A 23772-nucleotide genomic window follows, 5' to 3' on the forward strand; every position below is an offset into this window, starting at 1 on the left:
TAAAAACCCTAGAAGAAAACCTAGGTAATACCATTCAGGACATAGGCATGGGCAAAAACTTCATGACTTATTGACAACTGAAGCTCAACTTACGTATAGCTCTCTACAAATTAAAAATGGATAATATTAACTATACAAAGCCCACTAGCATTCACATAAAGTTACTTCAACAAGTTTCATAGGTTTCATGCTACATAATTTAGTGAATATGGCAAACACAATCAAATTTAGTTAGCACCATTTCAGCTAAAAGTATCAGCTTTTAACACAGCTACACACATCCATCACCACCACCACCACACATAATCAAACACCAGTATTTCAAACCCAAAAAATCAATAGCTAATTTACAAAATAAATACTGTTTTTAAAAGTAGTAGTAGGGAAGTTAGGTTAAAAAGCCGTTGCTTGGAATTTTTCAGCTTAGATCCAGGAAAAATTAGCAAATGGAAAATTTTAAGAAAGACCACCATATCTTATTAAAGTTGGATGTGACTGCCCTTTGCAATTAATGCTACATGCACCAGAAAAGCATAATTTCTGGTTGTCAAAACAATGACTTCCTTTCTAGTTCAAACTATAGTTATACAGCTCCAAAGAAACATTAACAATTTATATAAATGGGTTGAAAATGTGATTATTTTCTATTCAAATTAATAATGCAAACACAAATACAATGTTACTTCAAATAATTAAGAAATTTTATCCAGTCATTAGCTAAGTAATGAGGTCAAGTCATCCCCAGTAACTTCCCGTGATACCAAAGGGAATGTATTTTATCTCTAATGAAGCACACCTGGGTCTGTCATGAACTAGCAACGTGAAGGTGAGCCCTTTGGCTTCTGGGGATTTTATTTCCTCTGCTATAGAATTGAAGGACTTTGTTTAAGGTGTCTTACAAAGACGTCTTGCTTTGCAAAAACATGTTGGGTGGAGTAAGAAGTACATTTTTAAAGGTATTTGGACTTTTTTTCTATCTGTAGAATAGCATAATTCAGAACTATTCCACACTGTTGTTCTGGAAAAATTTTCCTCATGCAATGTAAATGTAATGACTGACATTAAAAAGTCTGAAAATGAAGCATCAAACAATAAAAATGTGGTTTAAAATCTTTAAAGTGCTTGCAATATTTGGGTTAAAAATGATGCACCACTACCAGTTAGAATATCCCATCTTTGAATTTTAAGAACTAAGAATCTGAGCAAGGGAAAAATGACAAAGAGATTGCATTATTCACGCTATTCTTCCATTCATGCATTCAGTGCACACCGATTGAAAAGTAAACACCTTGAAATACTACTAAGAAAGCAAAGAAAGATTATTCCTTCCATCAAACACCATACAAAAACCACATTATCTACACACACACACACACACACACACGTTGTCTTGAATGAATCAAACAAAATAAAAAAGACCATCATGACTAAAAACGCTGTATGACCCAGCATGTTTTCTGTGTTCCAATGACGCATGTACATTCTGCCCTATTCTAATTGGTTCTTCTTTTCTCTTTTCATCACAAGGACCACTTTGTGGGTTTCTAGTTCAATGTTGTTCCAGGTATTTTACAAATCCTACTTGCTTCAGAGTTACAAGGAACATCATTCCAGGCCCATTTATCTTGGTTATAAACAAGAACAACACAGTTTTCTCCCTGAGAGTTGTCAGGTTCATTCTTATGCCAGAATCTGAAAGAAAAACAACATAGATAGAGATTTATAGATATATATAGATACTGTAGATTATAGGTGTAGATTAGATATAGATATATTAGGAGACAATTCAGAGAACTGTCCCTAGTGAACAGTTTAGAACTGCACTAATACTATACTCACTAGACACATGTAGCTACTGAGCACTTGAAATGTGGCTTCTCTGAATTGAAACGTGCTTTAAGTCTTAAGTGCTGTATTTTGAAGACTTAGTGCCAATAAAGAATGTCAAAGATCTCAGTAATAATTTTATAATGATCACATGTTGAAATGATAAGATTTGGATATATTGGGTTAAATACATTATTAATACATTATTAAAATACATTTCACCTGCTTCTTTTTACTTTCTTAATATAGCTAACAAAAAATTTTAAATTGCACATGTGGCTTTGCATTATATTTTTACTAAACGATATTGGCTTCAAGAAAGAAAATGACAAGATTTTGATTCTCTTTCAAAGAAAATTTTTATTGCTTATATTGTTTATCTAAATGTCAGGCCTAAAACAAATTTTATATCATTTCTATGCTATTCATTCTTTCATTATTGACATTGTACAAAAAAGAATACTGACAATTTCTTGGAAATTATAGGACCATTCTGGAACTGGGACATAGCATATGGAGATTACTCAACCTACAGTGGTCTCTCCTACCATTTTGATATCAGTGTGCTCCACTTCAAAATGAATGTTTCTTGCTACCATCTTCTAACCTTTGCTTATAAATCCCCTTAGCCCACTCAATATACTCACACTCTGCGTGGGTTAAATGGCGTCTGGTCCACCCAGCGCCACTGACCTTTGGCGTTCTCATCTCTAAGTCCGAGGAAATACGAAAGCCGTCTATCCAGAAACTGAATAATAAAGTTCTGCATAAAAATATAAATTTTAATATAGTTGCATGAATCAAGTGATGGCTATGATGTTGGAAAAAGAGGAAATATGTCAACTAGATTACTGGTTAAGCACAAAAGCTCTGGCATCAGATAGATCTGTTTTCAAATCCTGCCTGTAATGTTAGTAAGTGCTTCAATCTTACCAAAACCCCAGTGCTCTGGTCTTCAGAAGGGACAGCTCCACTACTTTATAGAGTTACTATGAAGATGAAGTGAGGTCAGACTTGCAACCCTTTTAGTACAATGCTTAATAGGATTAGATTTTTTAGGAGGTTTTGTTTTTAATATGACCTTCTTTAATTGTGTGCATATTTCATTAAATTCCGTTTTATTCAGAATCACCGAACCTATGGATTGTAAACCTATGGAGACAAAATCCTTGAGGAAACTATTAACCAAGAAAAAGTTAGAATCTGAGTCATGGTACATAAATGGAAACATATTACACGAGGAAATAAATTTTAGCCTTTAAAGAATTTACCCTAAAATTTCTTTACTTATCATTAGATCCATACATCTGAATTAGTTTTCCTATACTTTATCCTGAAAAGCTAGTTCAGTCCTGATTAACCATTCATTTATCCACCTACTAACCAAACATTTATCAAGACCTATCCAGTGTGCCTCACACTGCACAGGACATTGGAAACGCAAAGGTGAGTAGAGCATGGTTCCAGCCCTCCACGTAGTAAAAGTCACTGGAAGAGATGGAGCAGTGAACAGACAATTATAGTGGAGTGGAGTAAATGCCATGATCTCATTGTGCACAAAGTCCCACAGAAATACCTCCCACTTAGAATAGGGAGAGCTAGAATGAGGAAGGTAGTTAGGGTAGCTTTCTGGAGGAAATAACACACGAATCAAATATAGAAAGACCAAAAGAGGTTGGCCATGTGACAAAAAGTTGGAGGAAGAAACGGCTTTCCAGGCAGATGGAGCAGATGAAAACAGACAGAGGCATAACAGGACAGAGAAATTCCTCTTTTTCTGGATCGAGATTCAAAGCAGCAGAGAAACTGATGTGATCCTCCCAACACACCTGCTCAGCTTCCGTGCTGATGGTCATCAGATGGGCCCCCATCCCTGAACAGTTCCTTTCACTCTCAGCCCATGTCTTGTTGTCAGTAAGAGGAAAATAGCAGTTGGACTGGAAGGCTCTCCAGTCAATAGGACAACAGTTCCAGGTGCTCCCTCAAGTGAAAATTAAAATGGAAATTGGTAACAAAATAGCATTTCATCTGTAACAGATTGCATAACTATTCTACTACCTATATCCAATTAATATTTGTGAGAATAATATCAAGATCACCAAAATTATTCTGTTCTCCTACCAAAAGATCCTGAAAATTACATTCCTAAATATCTTCTAAACATAAGTACTGGACACCACATAATGACTACGAGAAAATTACAAAATATTATCTTAGAAGGCATGACTGTTGTTCAATGTTCCTACATCTCTTGACTTGCACATTTAAAGTGTTTCCATTACGAAGCTTTTGCAGGATATTTTACCTAAAGGGGGTAAAGAACCTACTAAAACTTAAGCACTGCCCCATTCTCCCAAATGAGATGACAAATTCCACAATAATAAAATAAATAAAGACATGTCAGCAAAGCTGTATATTCTAGGAGGAAACTGTCTTTATGATATGCCTGAATCAAGGGAAAATTGAATTTGATTAATGTTACATTTTGGATGTCAAAAATAACCCATCGATCTGTTAAGCCATATTCTCCATTACAGTAATGAGAAATAATTCTATCTTAAGGTATTGTTATTTACTCCGATGCCAGATTCTCATCTTATGCTCTTTTAATCTTTCCTGGTTCACTACTGACATTCCTTAAGTCAGATTATGAATTTGAACGAAAATGGAAATTAAAAAAGAAATTATCTTACACTCTGTACCTTCAGCACTTTTCAGTTCTGATTTCTCTTTGATGCATTTGAGCTTTGCATGGTGCTCTAACTTGTGCACTCCTGTACCTCTCTTACAGTGTGAAAAGTTGTGATGAGTCACTGTCAAGGATAAAAACAAGTTAGGTTTCTTTTTCTATATAACCACTAACTAGGGAAATAGGGGCTGACCTCCCTAACCTTTCTCTTATCCTAATAATTAAGGCCCTCATATTCTCTTTTCTGTCTATGCAGCTTGTTTGTTTCAGCTCCAGGTGAATTGGTTGAAAGCAATTGTTGAGAATTAATATTTTTATTATTATATTGTCCTATTTGTGCTTTTTGTTTTTGTTTGTTTGTTTGTTTGTTTTTTGAGACGGAGTCTCGCTCTGTCGCCCAGGCTGGAGTGCAGTGGCGTGATCTCAGCTCACTGCAAGCTCCGCCTCCCGGGTTCACACCATTCTCCTGCCTCAGCCTCCCAAGTTGCTGGGACTACAGGCGCCTGCCACCACGCCCGGCTAATTTTCTGTATTTTTAGTAGAGACGGGGTTTCACCGTGTTAGCCAGGATGGTCTTGATCTCCTGACCTTGTGATCCGCCTGCTTCGGCCTCCCAAAGTGCTGGGATTACAGGCGTGAGCCACCGCGCCCGGACCATTTTGTGCTTTATGGGAGAAGTTTTGCAAACTTTTATGTGCACATGCTTGTAAGCATGTTTTTCTATCAAAATTTGTGTTAGAATAGGGGTTTTTGGTGCACGCTGGGTTGTATGAACCTTATGCCTTTCTAAAATACTTTCACCTTGAAATATATAAACAAATGTAAAAAAGTGGAAAACAGTTTAGCAAATTATTGTAAGGTGAACACTCCAGGTAACAACTACTCAGCTCAAGAAACAGAATATTGCCAAAACCCCATATAGCCTTCACATCTTAAAGGCAACTCACTCCCTCTCCTTTAAAGGTAACCACTCTCCTTTACAGGTAACCATTCTTGGCTTTTAAAGTAACCACTGTGCTTTGCTTCACAATTTTATCACTTACATGTCCCCTATAGATCAGATTTGCCTGTTTTTGAATGGCAGTCATACAGTATGTATTCTGATTCTTTTGTTGAGAATTGTTTCTGAAATTCATCTATTTTGTTACGTGCCCGCTATAATTCATCCATTTTCATTGCTGTAAAGTGAACTATTGTCTTCATGAAATAAAATATATTGATCTATTCTACTCCTATTAGATGTGTGCATTGTTTCCAGTGTTTGGCTGCTGTGAACTATGATCTTCTGAGCATTTTCAACTATGCATTTGGAGCACATAAGCATGCGTTTCTGTAGAGCACGTATGTAGGAGTGGAACTGCAGGCAATAGGGTATGAATATTGTGAACTACGATAGTGGTAAACTTTTCCAGAGTGGTTGTAATGCTTAAACTCCACCAGAAGCAATTCATTAGAGATCCCTTTGCTCCATGGCATCAATATTTAGTAGTGCCAGACTTTTTATGGTTGCCATCCTGTTATGTTTGCAAAGGTGTCTCACTGTTAGTTGCATTTGCATTTCCCTGATAATTAATGAGGCTGGCACTTTTGTGTGTTTATTAGACATTTCATTTTTCTCTTTGTTTTAGTACCTATTTAAGACTTTGACCACCTTTTTTATTGTATTTTTCCTACTGGTTTGAAAAAATTTGTATATAATCTACATGTGAATTATTTATTAATTACATGCATTACAAGTATCTCCTATGGCTTTTTATTTTCACTGTTACTGGTATGTTTTGTTGTACAGTGACTCATTTTAATGTAGTATAATTTGTCAATGTTTATTTTCTAGCACATTTTGCGGCTTGTTTAAGAAATCGTTCTCTACCCCAAGGTCATGAGGATATTCTCCATTTATCTTCTTAAAACTTTATTGATTTACTTTTCACATGTTGGACAATAATCCACTCTAGGTTTGCTTTTGTATACAGTGTGATGCAGGAGACCAATTTCATCTTTTAAGTATAAATAATCAATGGGCTCTGCAACATTAATTGAACAAAACTGTCCTTTTCCCGTATATCTGAGATATCTTCTTTTGTTTTCTATAAAGAGTCTTATATACATGCAGGATCTGTAACCTAGCTCTCCTTTATTTTCCTCTAGTCTATTTGTCTTGCACCTATTTCATATTACTTTAATTATAATTATTTTGGGTTTGACATCAGAAAGAATTTTTTTAATGGTGGTGATGGTTTCAAGGGTGTATACTAATCCCACAAATTGAGATGTATACATTAAATATGCACAGGTTTTTATATGTCCATTGTACATCAATAAAGAGGTTGAAAGAAAGGAAAAAAAAGAAAGAGAGGGAAAGAGACAGAGAGAACAATTCTTCCAATCTTGTTCTTTTCAAAGCCAGTCTATCTGAAAGTTATTTTTCTTCTGCTTACTCTTTACTCATAAGATGTATCCCTTTGTAATCCCAGTCCAAAATGGGGGGAAGTTTACTATAGTAACCAACTTTTACATGTACAGAAAATGGTCTAAATTCCATCATTCAATCTCTATCACAAGGTACCAGCATCGAAAGACAGAAGGTCAAGAATGTAGCTCTGAATATTCAGTGCAAGACCCTGAAGATATTATAGATAGGTTATGCTAGGAAAAATCAAGATACCAAAAGGCTTAGAGCAACTTCAGAAAAGTTGTTGGGAAATAATAATTCAAGAAGAGTTCTACTTTGGCTAATGACTTACCCAAACAACTTGCAATAAAACAGACACTGAGAAGTAAGATGAAAACCACAGCAATAACCCAAGAGATCAGCTGGGAATGCACGCCTCCTTCCACTAGGACCAAAAGAAAAATAGAGATGAACCTCCTCTCAGCTACAAGCTAGGAAAGCTAATTCTACCAAGGAGCAATCTAAAAATGAGAGCAAACAAAATATTTCAGATCTAGAGAAAAGTATAAATATTTTCTCCAAATAAATCAATTTTAGAACTTATTGATGAATAAATAAGAAAGAAAAATGTAAAATTTCTTGGTAATTTTTGAAATGAAAAGAATTTTATAAGTAAGATACAAAACCCAAAAGCCATTAGAATAGATAATTTGAGTACATAAAAATTAAAACTTCCATATAACACAAGCAATGTTAGAGTCAAGGAATGTATGAAAGGAAAGTTTTATCATAATATTAATATCCACACTGTATAAAGTATTTCAAAATCAACTAGAAAACTGAGCAAAACTCTGAGCAGGAAATTTGCTGAAATTTTAATTTGCTAAAGTTATAAATAGCCACTAATCAAACAAAAATATGCCCAATCAGGGAACTGTAAACTAAAAGATTGTGGTATAACTTTTCACACATCAGATTTTTTAAGTCAATTAAATACATGCTGTGTTGGCAAGGCTGAGGGGAAATAAGTGCTCTTAGTGAGAAAATAAATGCTGCTGCCTGGACTGGAAAACTAAGAATGCATTTTAGAAGGATCAATTTAGTAGCATTTATCCATTTTTAAATGCATTTCATTTGCCACAATAATTTCAATTACAGGTGTCTATTCTATAGAAATAATTGAGCTTGTTTATGTTAAAAGATATTCATTGCAGTACTTCTCAAAATAGAAAAAACATACTGTAATCTAATATTTACATGTGTATTATCAATAGTAGAAATTCTAAATTATGGTCACTTCGCACAATGATATTCTATATAGTAATTAAATAAGCATGTAATCAGTATATATTGATGCAAAAAATCTCTAAGAAATATTGTTATCTACAAAGGTAACAATATTTTTAGGTAATTCAATAGGATCACACTGTGATTACAGTTTGCCATGGTAACGAGATAAAGTAAAACTTTAATTTTAATTTAAACATTTCCACATTTGTTCTATATATCTAACAAAAATATTATTTAATATTACCACAATACAAATCCACTGGTGTCACTTAAGTCAAACATAAAATGGGACAACTAGAGCCTCTGATACAGCATAAGCCTAAGTGTGTTTTCTATATCTTCCTTTTCTATTTTTTCTTTAAAAGAATCTTCTCATATTACTCTCTTTCTTTTCATCTTATTTCTCTTTTATATATTTTATCTCCCCTCTTGGTCCAATACACATTTTATAAAGAAGTTTCTGTTATCCAACTTATTTCACTCTATGTCCTTCCTCTTCACCAACGTCATTTTTATTTCCTTCCACCTCCTCCTCCCCATCATCATCAACAATCTTTAAAACTACCATCAATTCATATTTTTTACATTAGTTATAATTCCATCTGCTTCTTTGAAATTGAAAGGAGAGAAGTACTCACGTTTACTCTGAGGTTTTTCTAGCCCCATTGTCTAATTAGTCTCTTGTTCAATGGTCAGGAGGGCAAGAACTTGTTCTAATTTTTTCCCCCAGAGTATATTTCTGTGGATAGAGGAATATACTCAGAAATACTTGAGATCGAACACCAATGTTACATATTGTAGTGAGATTAGAAAGGTACCGATATAAGAAAGTTAACTCAAAAGAAGTCTTTTTCAAAGACGGTGGTTTCCTTTGATTCATTCCGGGAGATGAGGCAAAAAAAAAAAAAAAAAAAAAAAAGGAAATTGAGAAAGCAATACCCAACAACAGTTAGTAGAAACCCACAGGTATGTTGAGATCACTAGATCAGTGTGTAATGTGGAATTTCTCAATTTGTTTTTCTTTCATTTAGACAAAAAATTTAGCAATGCCCTAAAAGAAATAACTGTTATGCCCGATAAAAATTTAGTAAATATCCTCTATTTTTTTATTCTTTTTGTGAATATTATATTATCAAAGGCAGTTATATTCTTGGGGTGAGTTCTATACTAAAAAGTTCTCTGGACTGAATAAAAAGTTGAGTCTAAGAGAGCAAAAGACAATGTGAACGATGAACAAAAACTTTTAAAGTACACATTGTGTGTACATTGTATGTGAAGACACCGCAACCTTTGTTTTAGAGTTGAGGAAGAGACGATAGAGCTGTTAATTAAATCCCAAGAACTTTCTAGGTGAGCAAAAAGAGTTGTGTTAAGGTAAAGACAAAGAAAATGTAAGATTCTGTGATAAAGACACCATCAGAGTCCCTGACTTCATTTATAGCACTGTTAAGGAGTGAATGTTTGTATCTCCTCAAAATTCATTTATGGAAGCCCTACCCTCCAATGTAATGGCTTTTGGAGGTCAAAAGTTTGGGAGGTAATTAGGTTTAGTACAAGGTCATGAGAATGGGGTCCTCATGATGGAATTAGAAGAAGAGACCTGGCTAACCAGCTGTTTACTTCCTGCGGGTGCGCAGGCTGTAGCCGTCTTCCTTGCTGTTGCTCTTCTCAGTGGAGAAGATGGCCCTGGAGATGGTGCTGAAGGACCTGCGGCATCTGTGAGCCTGTTTGCTGTGTTCAGTGTTCAAGATACTGTAGACCAGTTTGAATATGATGGTTGTGACTATTGTGATGCATATCCACAGATGAAGGGTAACTGAGAGATGATATATGGCTGCACCAGCTCCTCCTTTGATGGAATCATCACGATGATGAGTCCAAAGGACAGCGGGGTCTCCAACTGGCAGCGAGTCAATAACTTTAAGCCAGGCGTATATGCGGTGTCAGCCACTGGTCGCTTGCCCCAAGGAACCGTGCAGGAGCTGAAAAGTCGAGGAGTGGCCTACAAATCCAAAGACACAGCTATAAAGACCTAGCAAGATGCAGGGCTGCCAGCATCTTTGCTCTCCACCTCCTGCCTCTGCTTATTCTTTTGTTCTGGAACTAAATGGGCAGAGCTTCAAATGCTTCCTACCCTCCGATTCAGAGACTCAGCCAACTGTTGAGAGAGCAGCACATCATTTTATCATTTTACCTTATTTGGACTACAGGTGGGGGTGGGAGGGATTGGGTTGGTGGATTAACAGATGGAATTGAGGAGAGAGTAGGATGCTGATTTTCCTACCTGTGGCCCAAGGCTGCGCCTTGCTCATGCAAAGGTCTAGGTCAAATGTCAATAAATATAAACCTCTAGAAAGTTCTTAAGGCCATGACACCTGCCTTGCCTTCTTCTTCCTTTCTCTTAGGCACAGTAAGAGCTTCTTTGCCCTATAAGATACCTTCCCAGAGCAGCAGAGCTCCTTCTACTCCCTCTTGACTGTCTCAGCCTCCAGGATTGCTGCCTTTCTAGTGTGCTTCCTTGCTTCCTATCAGAAGGTGCTGTCCAGAGGCTCAGTAACCCCATCAGCTTGGTGGCCCTGGTGTCTTGCACTTGTATCCTTCTGCCCTCGAGACCTGGCACAGCAGTATCCCTTGAAGAAATCCTGAGGCTTTGCAAAAAACACATGAAGAAATGCTCATCATCACTGGCCATCAGAGAAATGCAAATCAAAACCACAGTGAGATACCATCTCACACCAGTTAGAATGGCCATCATTAAAAAATCAGGAAACAACAGGTGCTGGAGAGGATGTGGAGAAATAGGAACACTTTTACACTGTTGGTGGGACTGTAAACTAGTTCAACCATTGTGGAAGTCAGTGTGGCGATTCCTCAGGGATCTAGAACTAGAAATACCATTTGACCCAGCCATCCCATTACTGGGTATATACCCAAAGGACTATAAATCATGCTGCTATAAAGACACATGCACACGTATGTTTATTGCGGCACTATTCACAATAGCAAAGAGTTGGAACCAACCCAAATGTCCAACAACAATAGACTGGATTAAGAAAATGTGGCACATATACACCATGGAATACTATGCAGCCATAAAAAATGATGAGTTCGTGTCCTTTGTAGGGACATGGATGAAACTGGAAAACATCATTCTCGGTAAACTATTGCAAGGACAAAAAACCAAATGCCGCATGTTCTCACTCATAGGTGGGAATTGAACAATGAGAACTCATGGACACAGGAAGGGGAACATCACACTCCGGGGACTGTTGTGGGGTGGGGGGAGGGGGGAGGGACAGCATTAGGAGATACACCTAATGCTAAATGATGAGTTAATGGGTGCAGGAAATCAACACGGCACATGGATACATATGTAACAAACCTGCACATTGTGCACATGTACCCTAAAACCCTAAAGTATAATAAAAAAAAAAAAACTAAAAAAAAAAAAAACAAAATATCACATGGAACCCATAAACATGCACGACTATTTTGTATCCTTAAAAAATTTTAATAAAAATTTTTTAAAACATTATTGATGGACATGCAAAGGGTTGAAGCTAAAGTCAAATTTTCATGCATTAAAAATGGGAAGCTTTTTCCTTACAAAAAAATTAGAAAAGCAAGTACAAAAAAAACTCAGGGTAATTGGAAAGAATACTGCTGCCTGGATTTCAAAATTAGTCAAAAGACTTTTAAGAGCAGATATCTAATAATCAGTTATTTCCCTGTTTATGTTCTATCATGTAAATCTTTTCTGTCTCCCTAAACTTTCAATAAAATCTGATACAAACCTCCCAAAAAATACTTGCTTTCTTATTCTTTCAAGTGCTTATGGCTCTGGCTCTGAAGAATTACTCTTTCTTTCAAATTCCTTTGAGTCTACTATATTGGTCCAATCACTAGCTCTTCAATCTGTTCTTTGTCTACTTCTTCTCTCCGGGTGATCTTATTTCATCATACACTTCCACTTTCCTCTGAAACTGAGGAAATACTCACTTGTACCTTGAGGTTGCCGTTCTTGCGTCATTAGGCAGGCTCCCTGTGTTGAGAAGGTCCAGGAACCTTTTGTACCTCTCTCCCTAAAGATGTTGCCCAGAGACCCAGCTTCATTTAAAGAAGGTAGAGCTCAGGGACAAACTGCTACACACTCTCATAGTACTAAGAGACTTCCAACATTAAGTGTACCTCAAAAGAAGAAGTCACAGTTACAACTAAAGTTTCCAGTGATTTCGATACGTGGGGAAAAAATAAAAAATAAGAGGAATTGAGAAACATATTGAAAACCATTCATGAGAACTTCGACAAGAATACTTAGATCATTTCTTCAGTTCCTAACATAAAATTTCTCTGTCTGATTCCTATTCATTCTGGCATGCAAAATAGAAAATTTTGTATCTCCTAAAAGAAATCTATTTAGAGACCTTGGTTAAATTAAGTGCTCCCTAACTAAACTTTACATTGGTTACTTATTTTATGCAAGCCTTAATCCATGTGCTGAACAGTGTCCTAGGAAGTAAGCAAAAATCTGACTGAATGGATATGGTTTAGATATGAAGGGTAACATAGTAAATAACAAAACCCATGAACATTGTTAAGGAATGTGATTGCAAAATGAAACATTCTGAAATCAGTCTGCAAAGGTGATGAAACACTCTTACTGCATCCAGATAACATTGGGCAGATGTCAGTGATATTTTGTAATCTCCCTGATTAGGCAAAAGGGAGCCTGACGTGATATAAAATCAGAAACAGGCTTCGTGAATTTTATATTGTAGCACAGAAAATATGATTTGTTTTCTTGTCCTCATAGATCCTTAGTAGAGACACTCTGCTGAAAACAAAAGTCAGAGAAACAAGAGAAAAAAACAGCAGTTTATCAATGTGTGCTATACCCATCACTCAGGAGAGAACTCAGTTCAAATGTATTTATCTCTTTCAAGGCAGTAGCTTACAGGCCTTGCTTAAATAGTATGTTAACAAAGAGCCATAAATCTTATGGAGTGGTGAGAATGAAAAAAAAAAAAACTTTTATTTGAGGAATGTGAGTGCCTTGAAACTATCAAGTCCAGAGTGGACTTATGAGAGAGACATGACAGGAGTCATGCCTCACTCCCACCTTGAGCTAAATTTACCTCTTGAAGCCATTTGCTATGTAGGTTCTAGACTAACTGAACCCTACAGTTTAACAGTATACAGCTAATTACTAATCAATGTGGTTTCTGTAAACCAATGATAATTTACTGATTAGTAACTTTTTAATTCACTCCCTCTCCTGATTCATTCTTAATTTTTATTTTTCCATAATTTATTGGGGTACAGGTGGTATTTGTTTACATGAGTAACGTTTTTAGTGGTGATTTGTGAGATTTTTATGCACCCATCACCCAAGCAGTTTACCCTGCACCATATTTGTAGTCTTTTATCCCTCGTCCCCATCCCACTCTTCCCCCCAAGTCCCCGAAGTCCATTGTACCATTCTTATGCCTTTTGCATCCTCATAGCTTAGCTCCCCATATCATTGAGAACATATGATGTTTGGTTTTCCATTCCTGAGTAACTTCACTTAGAATAATAGTCTCCAGTCTCATCCAGGTCAGTGCAAATGCTGTTAATACATTCCTTCTGATGACTGAGTAGTATTCCATTGTATATCTACACCACAGTTTCTTTATCCACTCATTGATTGATAAGCATTTGGGGTGGCTCCATGATTTTGCAGATTCATTCTTTTTTCTTTAAAATCTTCAGTCTTTCCTTTGTTCTCTAGACCATTTCCCAAGGCAACTTGGAAGTGTTTTCCTGGGTAGCGATCCTCAACCTGGGCCCAAATAAACTCTCTATATTAATGTGGCTTCAGCTACTTCCTTTAGGATGATAGTGAAAAGACAAAGAAGGGAGTATCTTCAGGATTCCAAAAGGAAATGAAATACAGGAAGGTATTTTAACAGGAAGAGTAAAATCTGCTTCTAAATCCTTTTACAAGTATCATAAAGGAGCTTATGATAATCCTTAGCTGGGAAAAGTAGGAAGGAGGGCAGGAAGACCTTCATCTTTGTAAATTGTTGTTCTGCCAACAGGCAAGAAGAAGGAGGGGAAGAATGTTCTCCTACATTGCCACCTTTTTCAGCTCAACAATATGAAGTCATCTTAGAGAAGGTTATTTTGGTTTCCTCCAATCATTACCCAAGGGCTTTGAAATACTTAATCATTCACATGCAGTCTCTAAAATGTAGACCATTCTATTAACATCACAAACAGCTCCACATTCTCAAGTGAGCAACCTTGTATACAAGAAAATCTACTATGAATATTGAACTTGTGATATTATAAGAAACATGTATATTTCATTTTTGTTTATCACAGAACTTCTGAAACCCTAAAACTTCCTGGTTGATAGAAATGATAAGAGCATCTTTGGTTATAATGTTTGGGTTTTGTCCTCAGCTTCTCAACCATGTTCTAGAGTAACAAAGGTGCAAGAAACATCTTATGTTATCTATTTGTTTTTTGTTCCAAGTTTCTGAAATAGCTCTAGGGCAATAAAAGATGAAAGAAAAAATTAACAATAGTTACCTAGCTGAACATTAAAAGATTTTTAAGATGAAAAGAGTGTCTTTTATTATTCATAACAAGACCTTTTAACCAAGCCAGGTGTCTATGCTCCTGAGGTAACTCTTGATGTTCCCCAAGACTGCTTCAGGATAGGGGCTGGTTGCCAGAGGAACCAACCATGTGACTAGTGGATGGAAACTTTCAGCCCCACTCCTCCAGGGAAGAAAAAGGCCTGGAGATTGAGTTCAATCACCAATGGCTAATGATGTAACCAAACATGCCTTCATAATAGAGCCTCCATAAAAACTCTCAACAATGGTTTTAAACTGAACAGGGATTTTTAAAGTGACAAGATAGTTATTGCTATAGCGAATGATGAAATAGACATTGAGTAACAGGATAAAAGCTCAGAAAACTTCCCCAGTGGTTAATTTGAGATGCATTTGATCATAAAAGAACAAGGGAGACGAAGTGGTTTTAAGATGTCAACATTTGTTTCCGTTCCCGTCAGAGACAAAGAAACACAAACCCAAGGATTGAATCACTTGGTGGTCCAATAAAAGAATACATTCTCCTAGCTACCTGGAGGTAAAGTAGTTTAAAGAGTCCTTTGTTTCTCATCTGTCTCCTATTTATGCTCCCCTAATCATGTTCTGGTCTTGACCATTAGCAACCCTATGCTCCATTCTCTTTGCTTCTTTCCATTTCTTTGTCCTGTATAAATTTCTAGATTACAGTGGCATGCCTTTGAATGAAGAGTGCTGAAATGGTAGGAGCAAAGGCAAAAAGAGGAGATGCACCAATATAAAATATAATATAATATAAAACAAAATCAAGAGAGAGAATGCTAAATCAGAGCAAAAGCAGAATTGTGGGCAGGCTCAGGTCACATCTCCAAACAAACGTTAAGTTCTTTGAGCCTGTCCAGGGGGTAATGCAAAAACAAGCAATGGAGAAGATGGGAACTACTAGAGATTGAAAATAAAAGCATACACTAGTATACCAGTAGACAGAGACAAAGTGAAAATTGTTGTTTTGGCCAGATCTCTTTTAAATGAGATGTGAGAGGTGAACTAACAATATGAAACAAATCCTTTTCCTAAAAGTAGCATTGGGTTGGAAAACTGGCAAATCTTTTCTGTCTCCCTAAACTTTCAATAAAATCTGATACAAACCTCCCAAAAAATACTTGCTATCTTGCCGCACCATCTTCCACAATGGTTGAACTAATTTATACTCCCACCAACAGTGTAAAAGCATTTTTATTTCTCCACAGGCTTGCCAGAATCTGTTGTTTCTTGACTTTTTAATATTTGCCATTCTGAGGCCGGGCGCGGTGGCTCACGCTTGTAATCCCAGCACTTTGGGAAGCCGAGGCAGGCGGATCACGAGGTCAGGAGATCGAGACCATGGTGAAACCCCGTCTCTACTAAAAATACAAAAAATATTAGCCGGGCGTGGTGGCGGGTGCCTGTAGTCCCAGCTACTCGGAGAGGCTGAGGCAGGAGAATGGCGTGAACCCGGGAGGCGGAGCTTGCAGTGAGCCGAGATTGCGCCACTGCACTCCAGCCTGGGCGACAGAGTGAGACTCTGTCTCAAAAAAAAAAAAAAAAAAAAAAAATTTGCCATTCTGACTGGCATGAGATGGTATCTCATTGTGGTTTTGATTTGCATTTCTCTAATAATCAGTGATGCTGAACTTTTTTTTTGAAATATTTGTTGGCTGCATGAATGTCTTCTTTTGAGAAATGTCTGTCCATGTCCTTTGCCCATGGGGTTTAATGGGGGCTGTGTGTTTTTTTCTTGTAAATTTGTTTAAGTTCCTTGTAGATTCTAGATATGAGGCCTTTGTCAGATGGATAGATTGCAAAAATTTTCTCCCACTGTGTAGGTTGCCTGTTCACTCTGATGATAGTTCCTTTTGCTGTGCAAAAGCTCTTTAGTTTAATTAGATCCCATTTGTCAACTTTTATTTTGTTGCAATTGCTTTAGGCAATTTTGCCATGAAATCTTTGCCCATGCCTATGTCCTGAATAGTATTGCTTAGATTTTCTTCTAGGGTTTTTATAGTTTTGGGCTTTACATTTAAGTCTTTAATCCATCTTGAGTTAATTTTTGTATAAGGTATAAGGAAGGGGTCTAGTTTCAATTTTCTGCATATGGCTAGCCAGTTCTCCAAGCACTACTTATTAAATAGGAAATCCTTTCCCCATTGATTTTTTTGTCAGGCTTGTTGAAGATCACATAGTTGTAGATGTGTGGTGTTACTTCTGAGGTCTCTATTCTTTTCCATTGGTCTGTATGTCTGTTTTTGTAAAGTACCATGGTGTTTTGCTTGCTGTAGCCTTGTAGTATACTTTGAAGTGAGGTAGTATGATGCCTCCAGCTTTGTTCCTTTTGCTTAGGATTGTCTTGGCTATATGGGCTCCTTTTTGGTTCCATATGAAATTTAAAATAGTTTTTTCTAATTTTCTGAAGAATGTCAATGGTAGTTTAATGAGAATAGCATTGAATCTATAAATTACTTTGGGCAGTATGGCCATTCTCACAATATTGATTCTTTTCATCCATGAGCATAGAATGATTTTTCATTTGTTTGTGTCCTCTCTGACTTCCTTGAGAAGTGGTTTGTACTTCTCCTTGAAGAGGTCCCTCACTTCCCTTGTTAGCTGTACTCCTAGATAATTTATTCTTACTGTAGCAACTGTGAATGGGAGTTCATTCATGATTTAGCTCTCTGCTTGTCTGCTGGTGTATAGAAATGCTTGTGATTTTTAGCATTCCTATACACCAATAACAGACAAACAGAGAGCCAAATCATGAGTGAACTCCCATTCACAATTGCTACAAAGAGAATAAAATACCTAGGAATCCAACTTACAAGAAATGTGAAGGACCTCTTCAAGGAGAACTACAAACCACTGCTCAGCAAAATAAAAGAGGACACAAACAAATGGAAGAACATTCCATGCTCATGGATAAGAAGAATCAATATTGTGAAAATGGTCATATTGCCCAAGGTAATTTATAGATTCAATGCCATCCCCATCAAGCTACCAATGACTTTCTTCACAGAATTGGAAAAAACTACTTTAAAGTTCTTATGGAACCAAAAAAGAGCCCACATTTCCAAGACAATCCTAAGCCAAAAGAACAAAGCTGGAGGCATCATGCTCTCCGACTTCAAATTATACTACAAGGCTACAATAACCAAAACATCATGGTCCTAGTACCAAAACAGAGATATAGACCAATGGAACAGAACAGAGGTCTCAGAAATAACACCACACATCTACAACCACCTGATCTTTGACAAACCTGACAAAAACAAGAACGGGGAAAGGATTTCCTATTTAATAAGTGGTGCTGGGAAAACTGGCTAGCCATATGTAGAAAGCTGAAACTGGATCCCTTCCTTACACCTTATACAAAAATTAATTCAAGATGGATTACCAACCTAAATGTTAGACCTAAAACCATAAAAACCCTAGAAGAAAACCTAGGCAATACCATTCAGGACATAGGCATGGGCAAAGACTTCATGACTAAAACACCAAAAGCAATGGCAAACAAAAGCCAAAATTGACAAATGGGATCTAATTAAACTAAAGAGCTTCTGCACAGCAAAAGAAACTACCATTAGAGTGAAAAGGCAACCTACAGAATGGGAGAAAATGTTTGCAATCTACTCATTTGACAAAGGGCTAATATCCAGAATCTACAAAGAACTTAAACAAATTTACAAGAAAAAAAACAAACAACCCCATTGAAAAGTAGGCAAAGGATATGAACAGACACTTCTCAAAAGAAGACATTTATGCAGCCAACAAACACATGAAAAAATGCTCATCCTCATTGGTCATCAGAGAAATGCAAATCAAAACTACAATGAGATACCATTTCACACCAGTTAAAATGGCAATTATTAAAAAGTCAGGAAACAACAGGTGCTGAAGAGGATACAGAGAAATAGGAACACTTTTACACTATTGGTGGGAGTGTAAACTAGTTCAACCATTGTGGAAGACAGTGTGGCGATTCCTCAAGGATCTAGAACTAGAAATACCATTTGACCCAGCCATTCCATTACTGGGTATATACCCAAAGGATTATAAATCATGCTATTGTAAAGACACATGCACACGTATGTTTATTGCGGCACTATTTACAATAGCAAAGACTTGGAACCAACCCAAATGTCCATCAATGATAGACTGGATTAAGAAAATGTGGCACATATACACCATGGAATACTATGAAGCTATAAAAGGATGAGTTCATGTCCTTTGCATAGACATGGATGCAGCTGGAAACCATCCTTCTGAGCAAACTATCACAAGGACAGAAAACCAAACACCGCATGTTCTCACTCATAGGTGGGAATTGAATAATAAGAACACATGGACACAGGGCAGGGAACATCACACCTCGGGGCCTGTCATGGGGTGGGGGGCAGGGGGAGGGATAGCATTAGGAGAAATACCTAATGTAAATGACAAGTTAATGGGTGCGGCAAACCAACATGGCACATGTATACCTGTGTAACAAACCTGCACGTTGTGCACATGTACCCTAGAATGTAAAGTATAATTAAAAAAAAAGAAATGCTTGTGATTTTTGCACATTGATTTTGGATCCAGAGACTGTGCTGAAGTTGCTTATCACCTTAAGAAGCTTTTGGGGTGAGATGATGGGGTTTTCTGAATATGGGATCATGTCATCTGCAAACAAAGATAATTTGACTTCCTCTCTTCCTATTTGAATACTCTTTATTTTATCTTGCCTGATTGTCCTGGCCAGAACTTTCAATATTATGTTGAATAGGAGTGGTAAGAAAGGGCATCCTTGTCTTGTGCCAGTTTTCAAGGGGAAGGCTTCCAGCTTTTGCTCATTCAGTAGGATATTGCCTATGGGTTTGTCATAAATAGCTCTTATAATTTTGAGGTATGTTCCTTCAATACCTAGTTTACTGAGAGTTTTTAACATGAAGGAATGTTGAATTTTATAGAATCCCTTGAAGAAAATCCAGAGTTGTCAACAAATCTATCGGGGAACCAGGTCCCAGTATTTCAACATAGGTTCTTTTCTATTTTCCCTAAGTGTTGGCCAGTCTGAGAAATAAAGAGAAAGAGTACAAAGAGAGAAATTTTACAGGTGGCCTCTGGGGGTAACATCACATATCGGTAGGACCGTGATGACGCCGAGCCGCAAAACCAGCAAGTTTTTATTAGAGATTTTAAAAGAGGAGGGGGTGTACATACAGGGAGTAGGTCACAGAGATCACATTTCAAAGGGCAATAGAGATCGCAAGGCAAGGGCAAAATTAGAATTAGTGACGAGGGTCTATGCCCTGCTGTGCTGATGAGGGTCTATGTCCCACTGTGCACATATTGTCTTGATAAACATCTTAACAAGAAACAGGGTTCGAGAGCAGAGAACCAGTCTGACTAGAATTTACCAGGCTGGAATTTCCCAATCCTAGTAAGCCTGAGGGTACTTCAGGAGACCAGGGCATATTTCAGTCCTTATCTCAACCACGTAAGACAGACACTCCCAGAGCGGCTGTTTATAGACCTCCCCCAAGGAATGCATTCCTTCCCCAGGGTATTAATTACTAATATTCCTTGCTGGGAAAAGAATTCAGTGATATCTCTCCTACTCGCACGTCTGTTTATAGGCTCCCTGCAAGAAGAAAAATATGGCTCTATTCTGCCCGACCCCGCGGGGAGTCAGACCTTATGGTTATCTTCCCTTGTTCCCTGAAAATTGCTGTTATTCTGTTCTTGTTCAAGGTGCACTAATTTCATATTGTTCAAACACGTTTTACAATCAATTTGTACAATAGTGGTCCTGAGGTGACTTACATTCTCAGCTTACGAAGATAACGTGATTAAGAGGTTAAAGACAGACATAAGAAATTATAAAAGAAATTATAAAAAGACGATTGGCTGATCACGATGACACTCAGTAACCCTTCAGAACCAGATGAACTACAGCTCACATCTGTAATCCCAGCACTTTGGGAGGCCAAGGCAGGCAGATCACCTGAGGGCAGGAGTTTGAGACCAGCCTGGCCAACATGCTGAAACCCTATCTCTACTAAAAAAAAAATACAAAAATTAGCCAGGTATGGTGGCACATGCCTGTAATCCCAGCTACTCAGGAGTCTGAGGCAGGAGAATCACTTGAACCCGGGAGGCAGAGGTTGCAGCGAGCCAAGATCGTGCCACTGCACTCCAGCCTGGGCGACAGAGCAAGATTCTATCTCAAAAAACAAAAAACAAACAAAAAAATTTTCTAATGATTGCAGATAAATACAATAAGCTTCTTTTTCACAATATCCTATGATCTTTAGACTAGGCTCTAATGTTCAGAATTCATGAAATTATCTATGGTAAACCTAGTTATTAATATTATGTAATTCAAGGATAACATTGTTGTCTTAAACCTAATATAATATTGTAACTTGCTTACATCAATATCTGGATTTGGGTCAAAATACTTAATCATTTTTCCATTGGAAGTAATTTGGAGTAGAGAACTTTTGGTCGGTGGATGTACAGTGTCAGATGAAGAACAACACTACCTTAATTTCCCAAAATAGTACATTTGCTGGTGCTATTTTTATACAGTGAAGCAACAGCTTTGCAGCAAAATAAGAAATAAAATATTCAGGCCGGGCGCGGTGGCTCACGCTTGTAATCCCAGCACTTTGGGAGGCCGAGGCGGGCGGATCACGAGGTCAGGAGATCGAGACCACGGTGAAACCCCGTCTCTACTAAAAATACAAAAAATTAGCCGGGCGTGGTGGCGGGCGCCTGTAGTCCCAGCTACTCGGAGAGGCTGAGGCAGGAGAATGGCGTGAACCTGGGAGGCGGAGCTTGCAGTGAGCCGAGATTGCGCCACTGCACTCCAGCCTGGGTGACAGAGCGAGACTCCGTCTCAAAAAAAAAAAAAAAAAAAAAAAAAGAAATAAAATATTCAAATTCATTTAAAAAAAGAAAACCAGGAAACAAAAGCAGAAATAGACAAATAGGATTGCATCAAAATAAAAAGCTTCTGCACAGCAGTGGAAACAATCAAAAAATGAAAGAGTAGCCTACAGAATGGGAGAAAATATTTGCAAACTATATATCTGACAAGGGGTTAATATCATATGTAAGACAGGGGTGTCCAATCCTTTAGCTTCTCTGGGCTACATTGGAAGAATTGTCTTGGGCCACACATAAAGTACACTAACATTAACAACAGCTAATGAGCTAAAAAATCTCATAATGTTTTAAGGAAGTTTACAAATTTGTGTTGGGCTGCATTCAAAGCCATCCTGGGCCACATGTGGCCTGCAGGCTACAGGTTGGACAAGCTTGATGTAAGAAATTTGTACAACTCAAGAGCAATAAAAAAAGAAAACAAATAATTCAATTTACAAATGGGCAAAGAAACTGAATAGACATTTTTCCAAAGAAAACATACAAATGGCCAACAGGTACATGAAAATATGTTCAACATGACTAATCATTAGGAAAATTCAAATCAAAACTGCAATGAGATACCACCCACACACCTGTTAGAAAAGCTATTATTAAAAAGACAAAAGCTAACAAGTATTGGTAAGGATATAGATAAAAGGGAACCTTTGTGCTCTGTTGGTGGGGATATAAATTAGTACAGCTATTATGGAAAACACTATGGAAGTTCCTCAAAAGACTAAAAATAAAGCTATCTGGTGGGGCGTGGTGGCTCACACTTGTAATCCCAGCACTTTGGGAGGCAGAGGCAGGCGGATCACGAGGTCAAGACATCGAGACCATCCTGGCCAACATGCTGAAACCCTGTCTCTACTAAAAATACAAAAATTGGCTGGGCATGGTGGCGTACACCTGTAGTCCCAGCTACTTGAGAGGCTGAGGCAGGAGAATCGCTTGAACCCGGGAGGCAGAGGTTGCAGTGAGCCAAGATCATGCCATTGCATTCCAGCCTGCCGAAAGAATGAGACTCCATCTCTAAATAAATAAATAAATAAATAAATATAAATAAAACTATCACATGATCCAGCAATCCTACTTCTGGGTATATACCAAAAGAAAATGAAATCACTATCTAGAACAGATATCTGCACTTCCATGCTTATTGGACCATTATTCACAATAGTGAAGACACAGAAACAACTTAAGTATTGGCCAATGGATGAAAGGATAAAGAAAATGTACTACGTATATAAAATGGAGTAGTATTCAGCCATAAAAAAAGGAAATCCTGTCATTCACACAACATGGATGAATCTGGAGGGCATTATACTAAGTGAAATATAATAAGTCATACAGAGAATGACAAATACTGTACAATTCTACTTATATGTAGAATCTTAAAAAGTCAATCCATAGAAACAGAGGGTAAAATGATGGTTGTGAGGGAATGGAGGGCGGTGGAGAAAATCAGGCAATGTTGGTCAAAGGGTACAAATTTTCAGTTCTAAGATGACGAAGTTCTAGAGATCTAATGTGCTGCATGGTGACTATAGTTAATAATGATGCATTGCACACTTGAAATTTTTTGGGGAGTAGATCTTTCTTTGTGTTTGTTGATACCAATGGACAGAAGGGAGTAGATCTTTTTTTTTTTTTTTTTTGAGACGGAGTCTTGCTCTGTCACCCAGGCTGGAGTGCAGTGGCGCAATCTCGGCTCACTGCAAGCTCCGCCTCCCGGGTTCACGCCATTCTCCTGCCTCAGCCTCTCCAAGTAGCTGGGACTACAGGCGCCCGCCACCACGCCCGGCTAATTTTTTTTTGTACTTTTTTTAGTAGAGACGGGGTTTCACCGTGGTCTCGATCTCCTGACCTCGTGATCCGCCCGCCTCGGCCTCCCAAAGTGCTGGGATTACAAGCGTGAGCCACCGCGCCCGGCCGGGAGTAGATCTTAAACGTTCTCACTACACACAAGATTGTTAACTATGTAAGACAATGGCTGTGGGTTAAGTAACTTGACTATGGTAATCATTTTACAATATATATGTATGTCA

At 37.6% G+C, this 23772-nt stretch overlaps 1 protein-coding gene and 1 pseudogene across 1 annotated transcript; one reads left to right on the forward strand and one right to left on the reverse strand.

Annotated features, from left to right (window-relative positions):
• Positions 1-454: 454 nt before the first annotated feature.
• CLEC4D (C-type lectin domain family 4 member D) lies at positions 455-9096 on the reverse strand. The gene is made up of 6 exons (XM_003265444.2): positions 8837-9096; positions 7261-7353; positions 4530-4640; positions 3657-3808; positions 2475-2590; positions 455-1692 (listed from the first exon to the last, which is right to left on the reverse strand). The coding sequence occupies exons 1-6, from the start codon at positions 8862-8864 to the stop codon at positions 1545-1547; spliced, it is 648 nt and encodes a 215-aa protein (XP_003265492.2). The 5' UTR covers positions 8865-9096; the 3' UTR covers positions 455-1544.
• A 653-nt stretch (positions 9097-9749) lies between these two features.
• LOC115832884 lies at positions 9750-10234 on the forward strand (annotated as a pseudogene).
• Positions 10235-23772: the final 13538 nt, after the last annotated feature.

The sequence above is a fragment of the Nomascus leucogenys genome, chromosome 23 (assembly GCF_006542625.1).
Source record: "Nomascus leucogenys isolate Asia chromosome 23, Asia_NLE_v1, whole genome shotgun sequence".
Taxonomy (NCBI): domain Eukaryota; kingdom Metazoa; phylum Chordata; class Mammalia; order Primates; family Hylobatidae; genus Nomascus; species Nomascus leucogenys.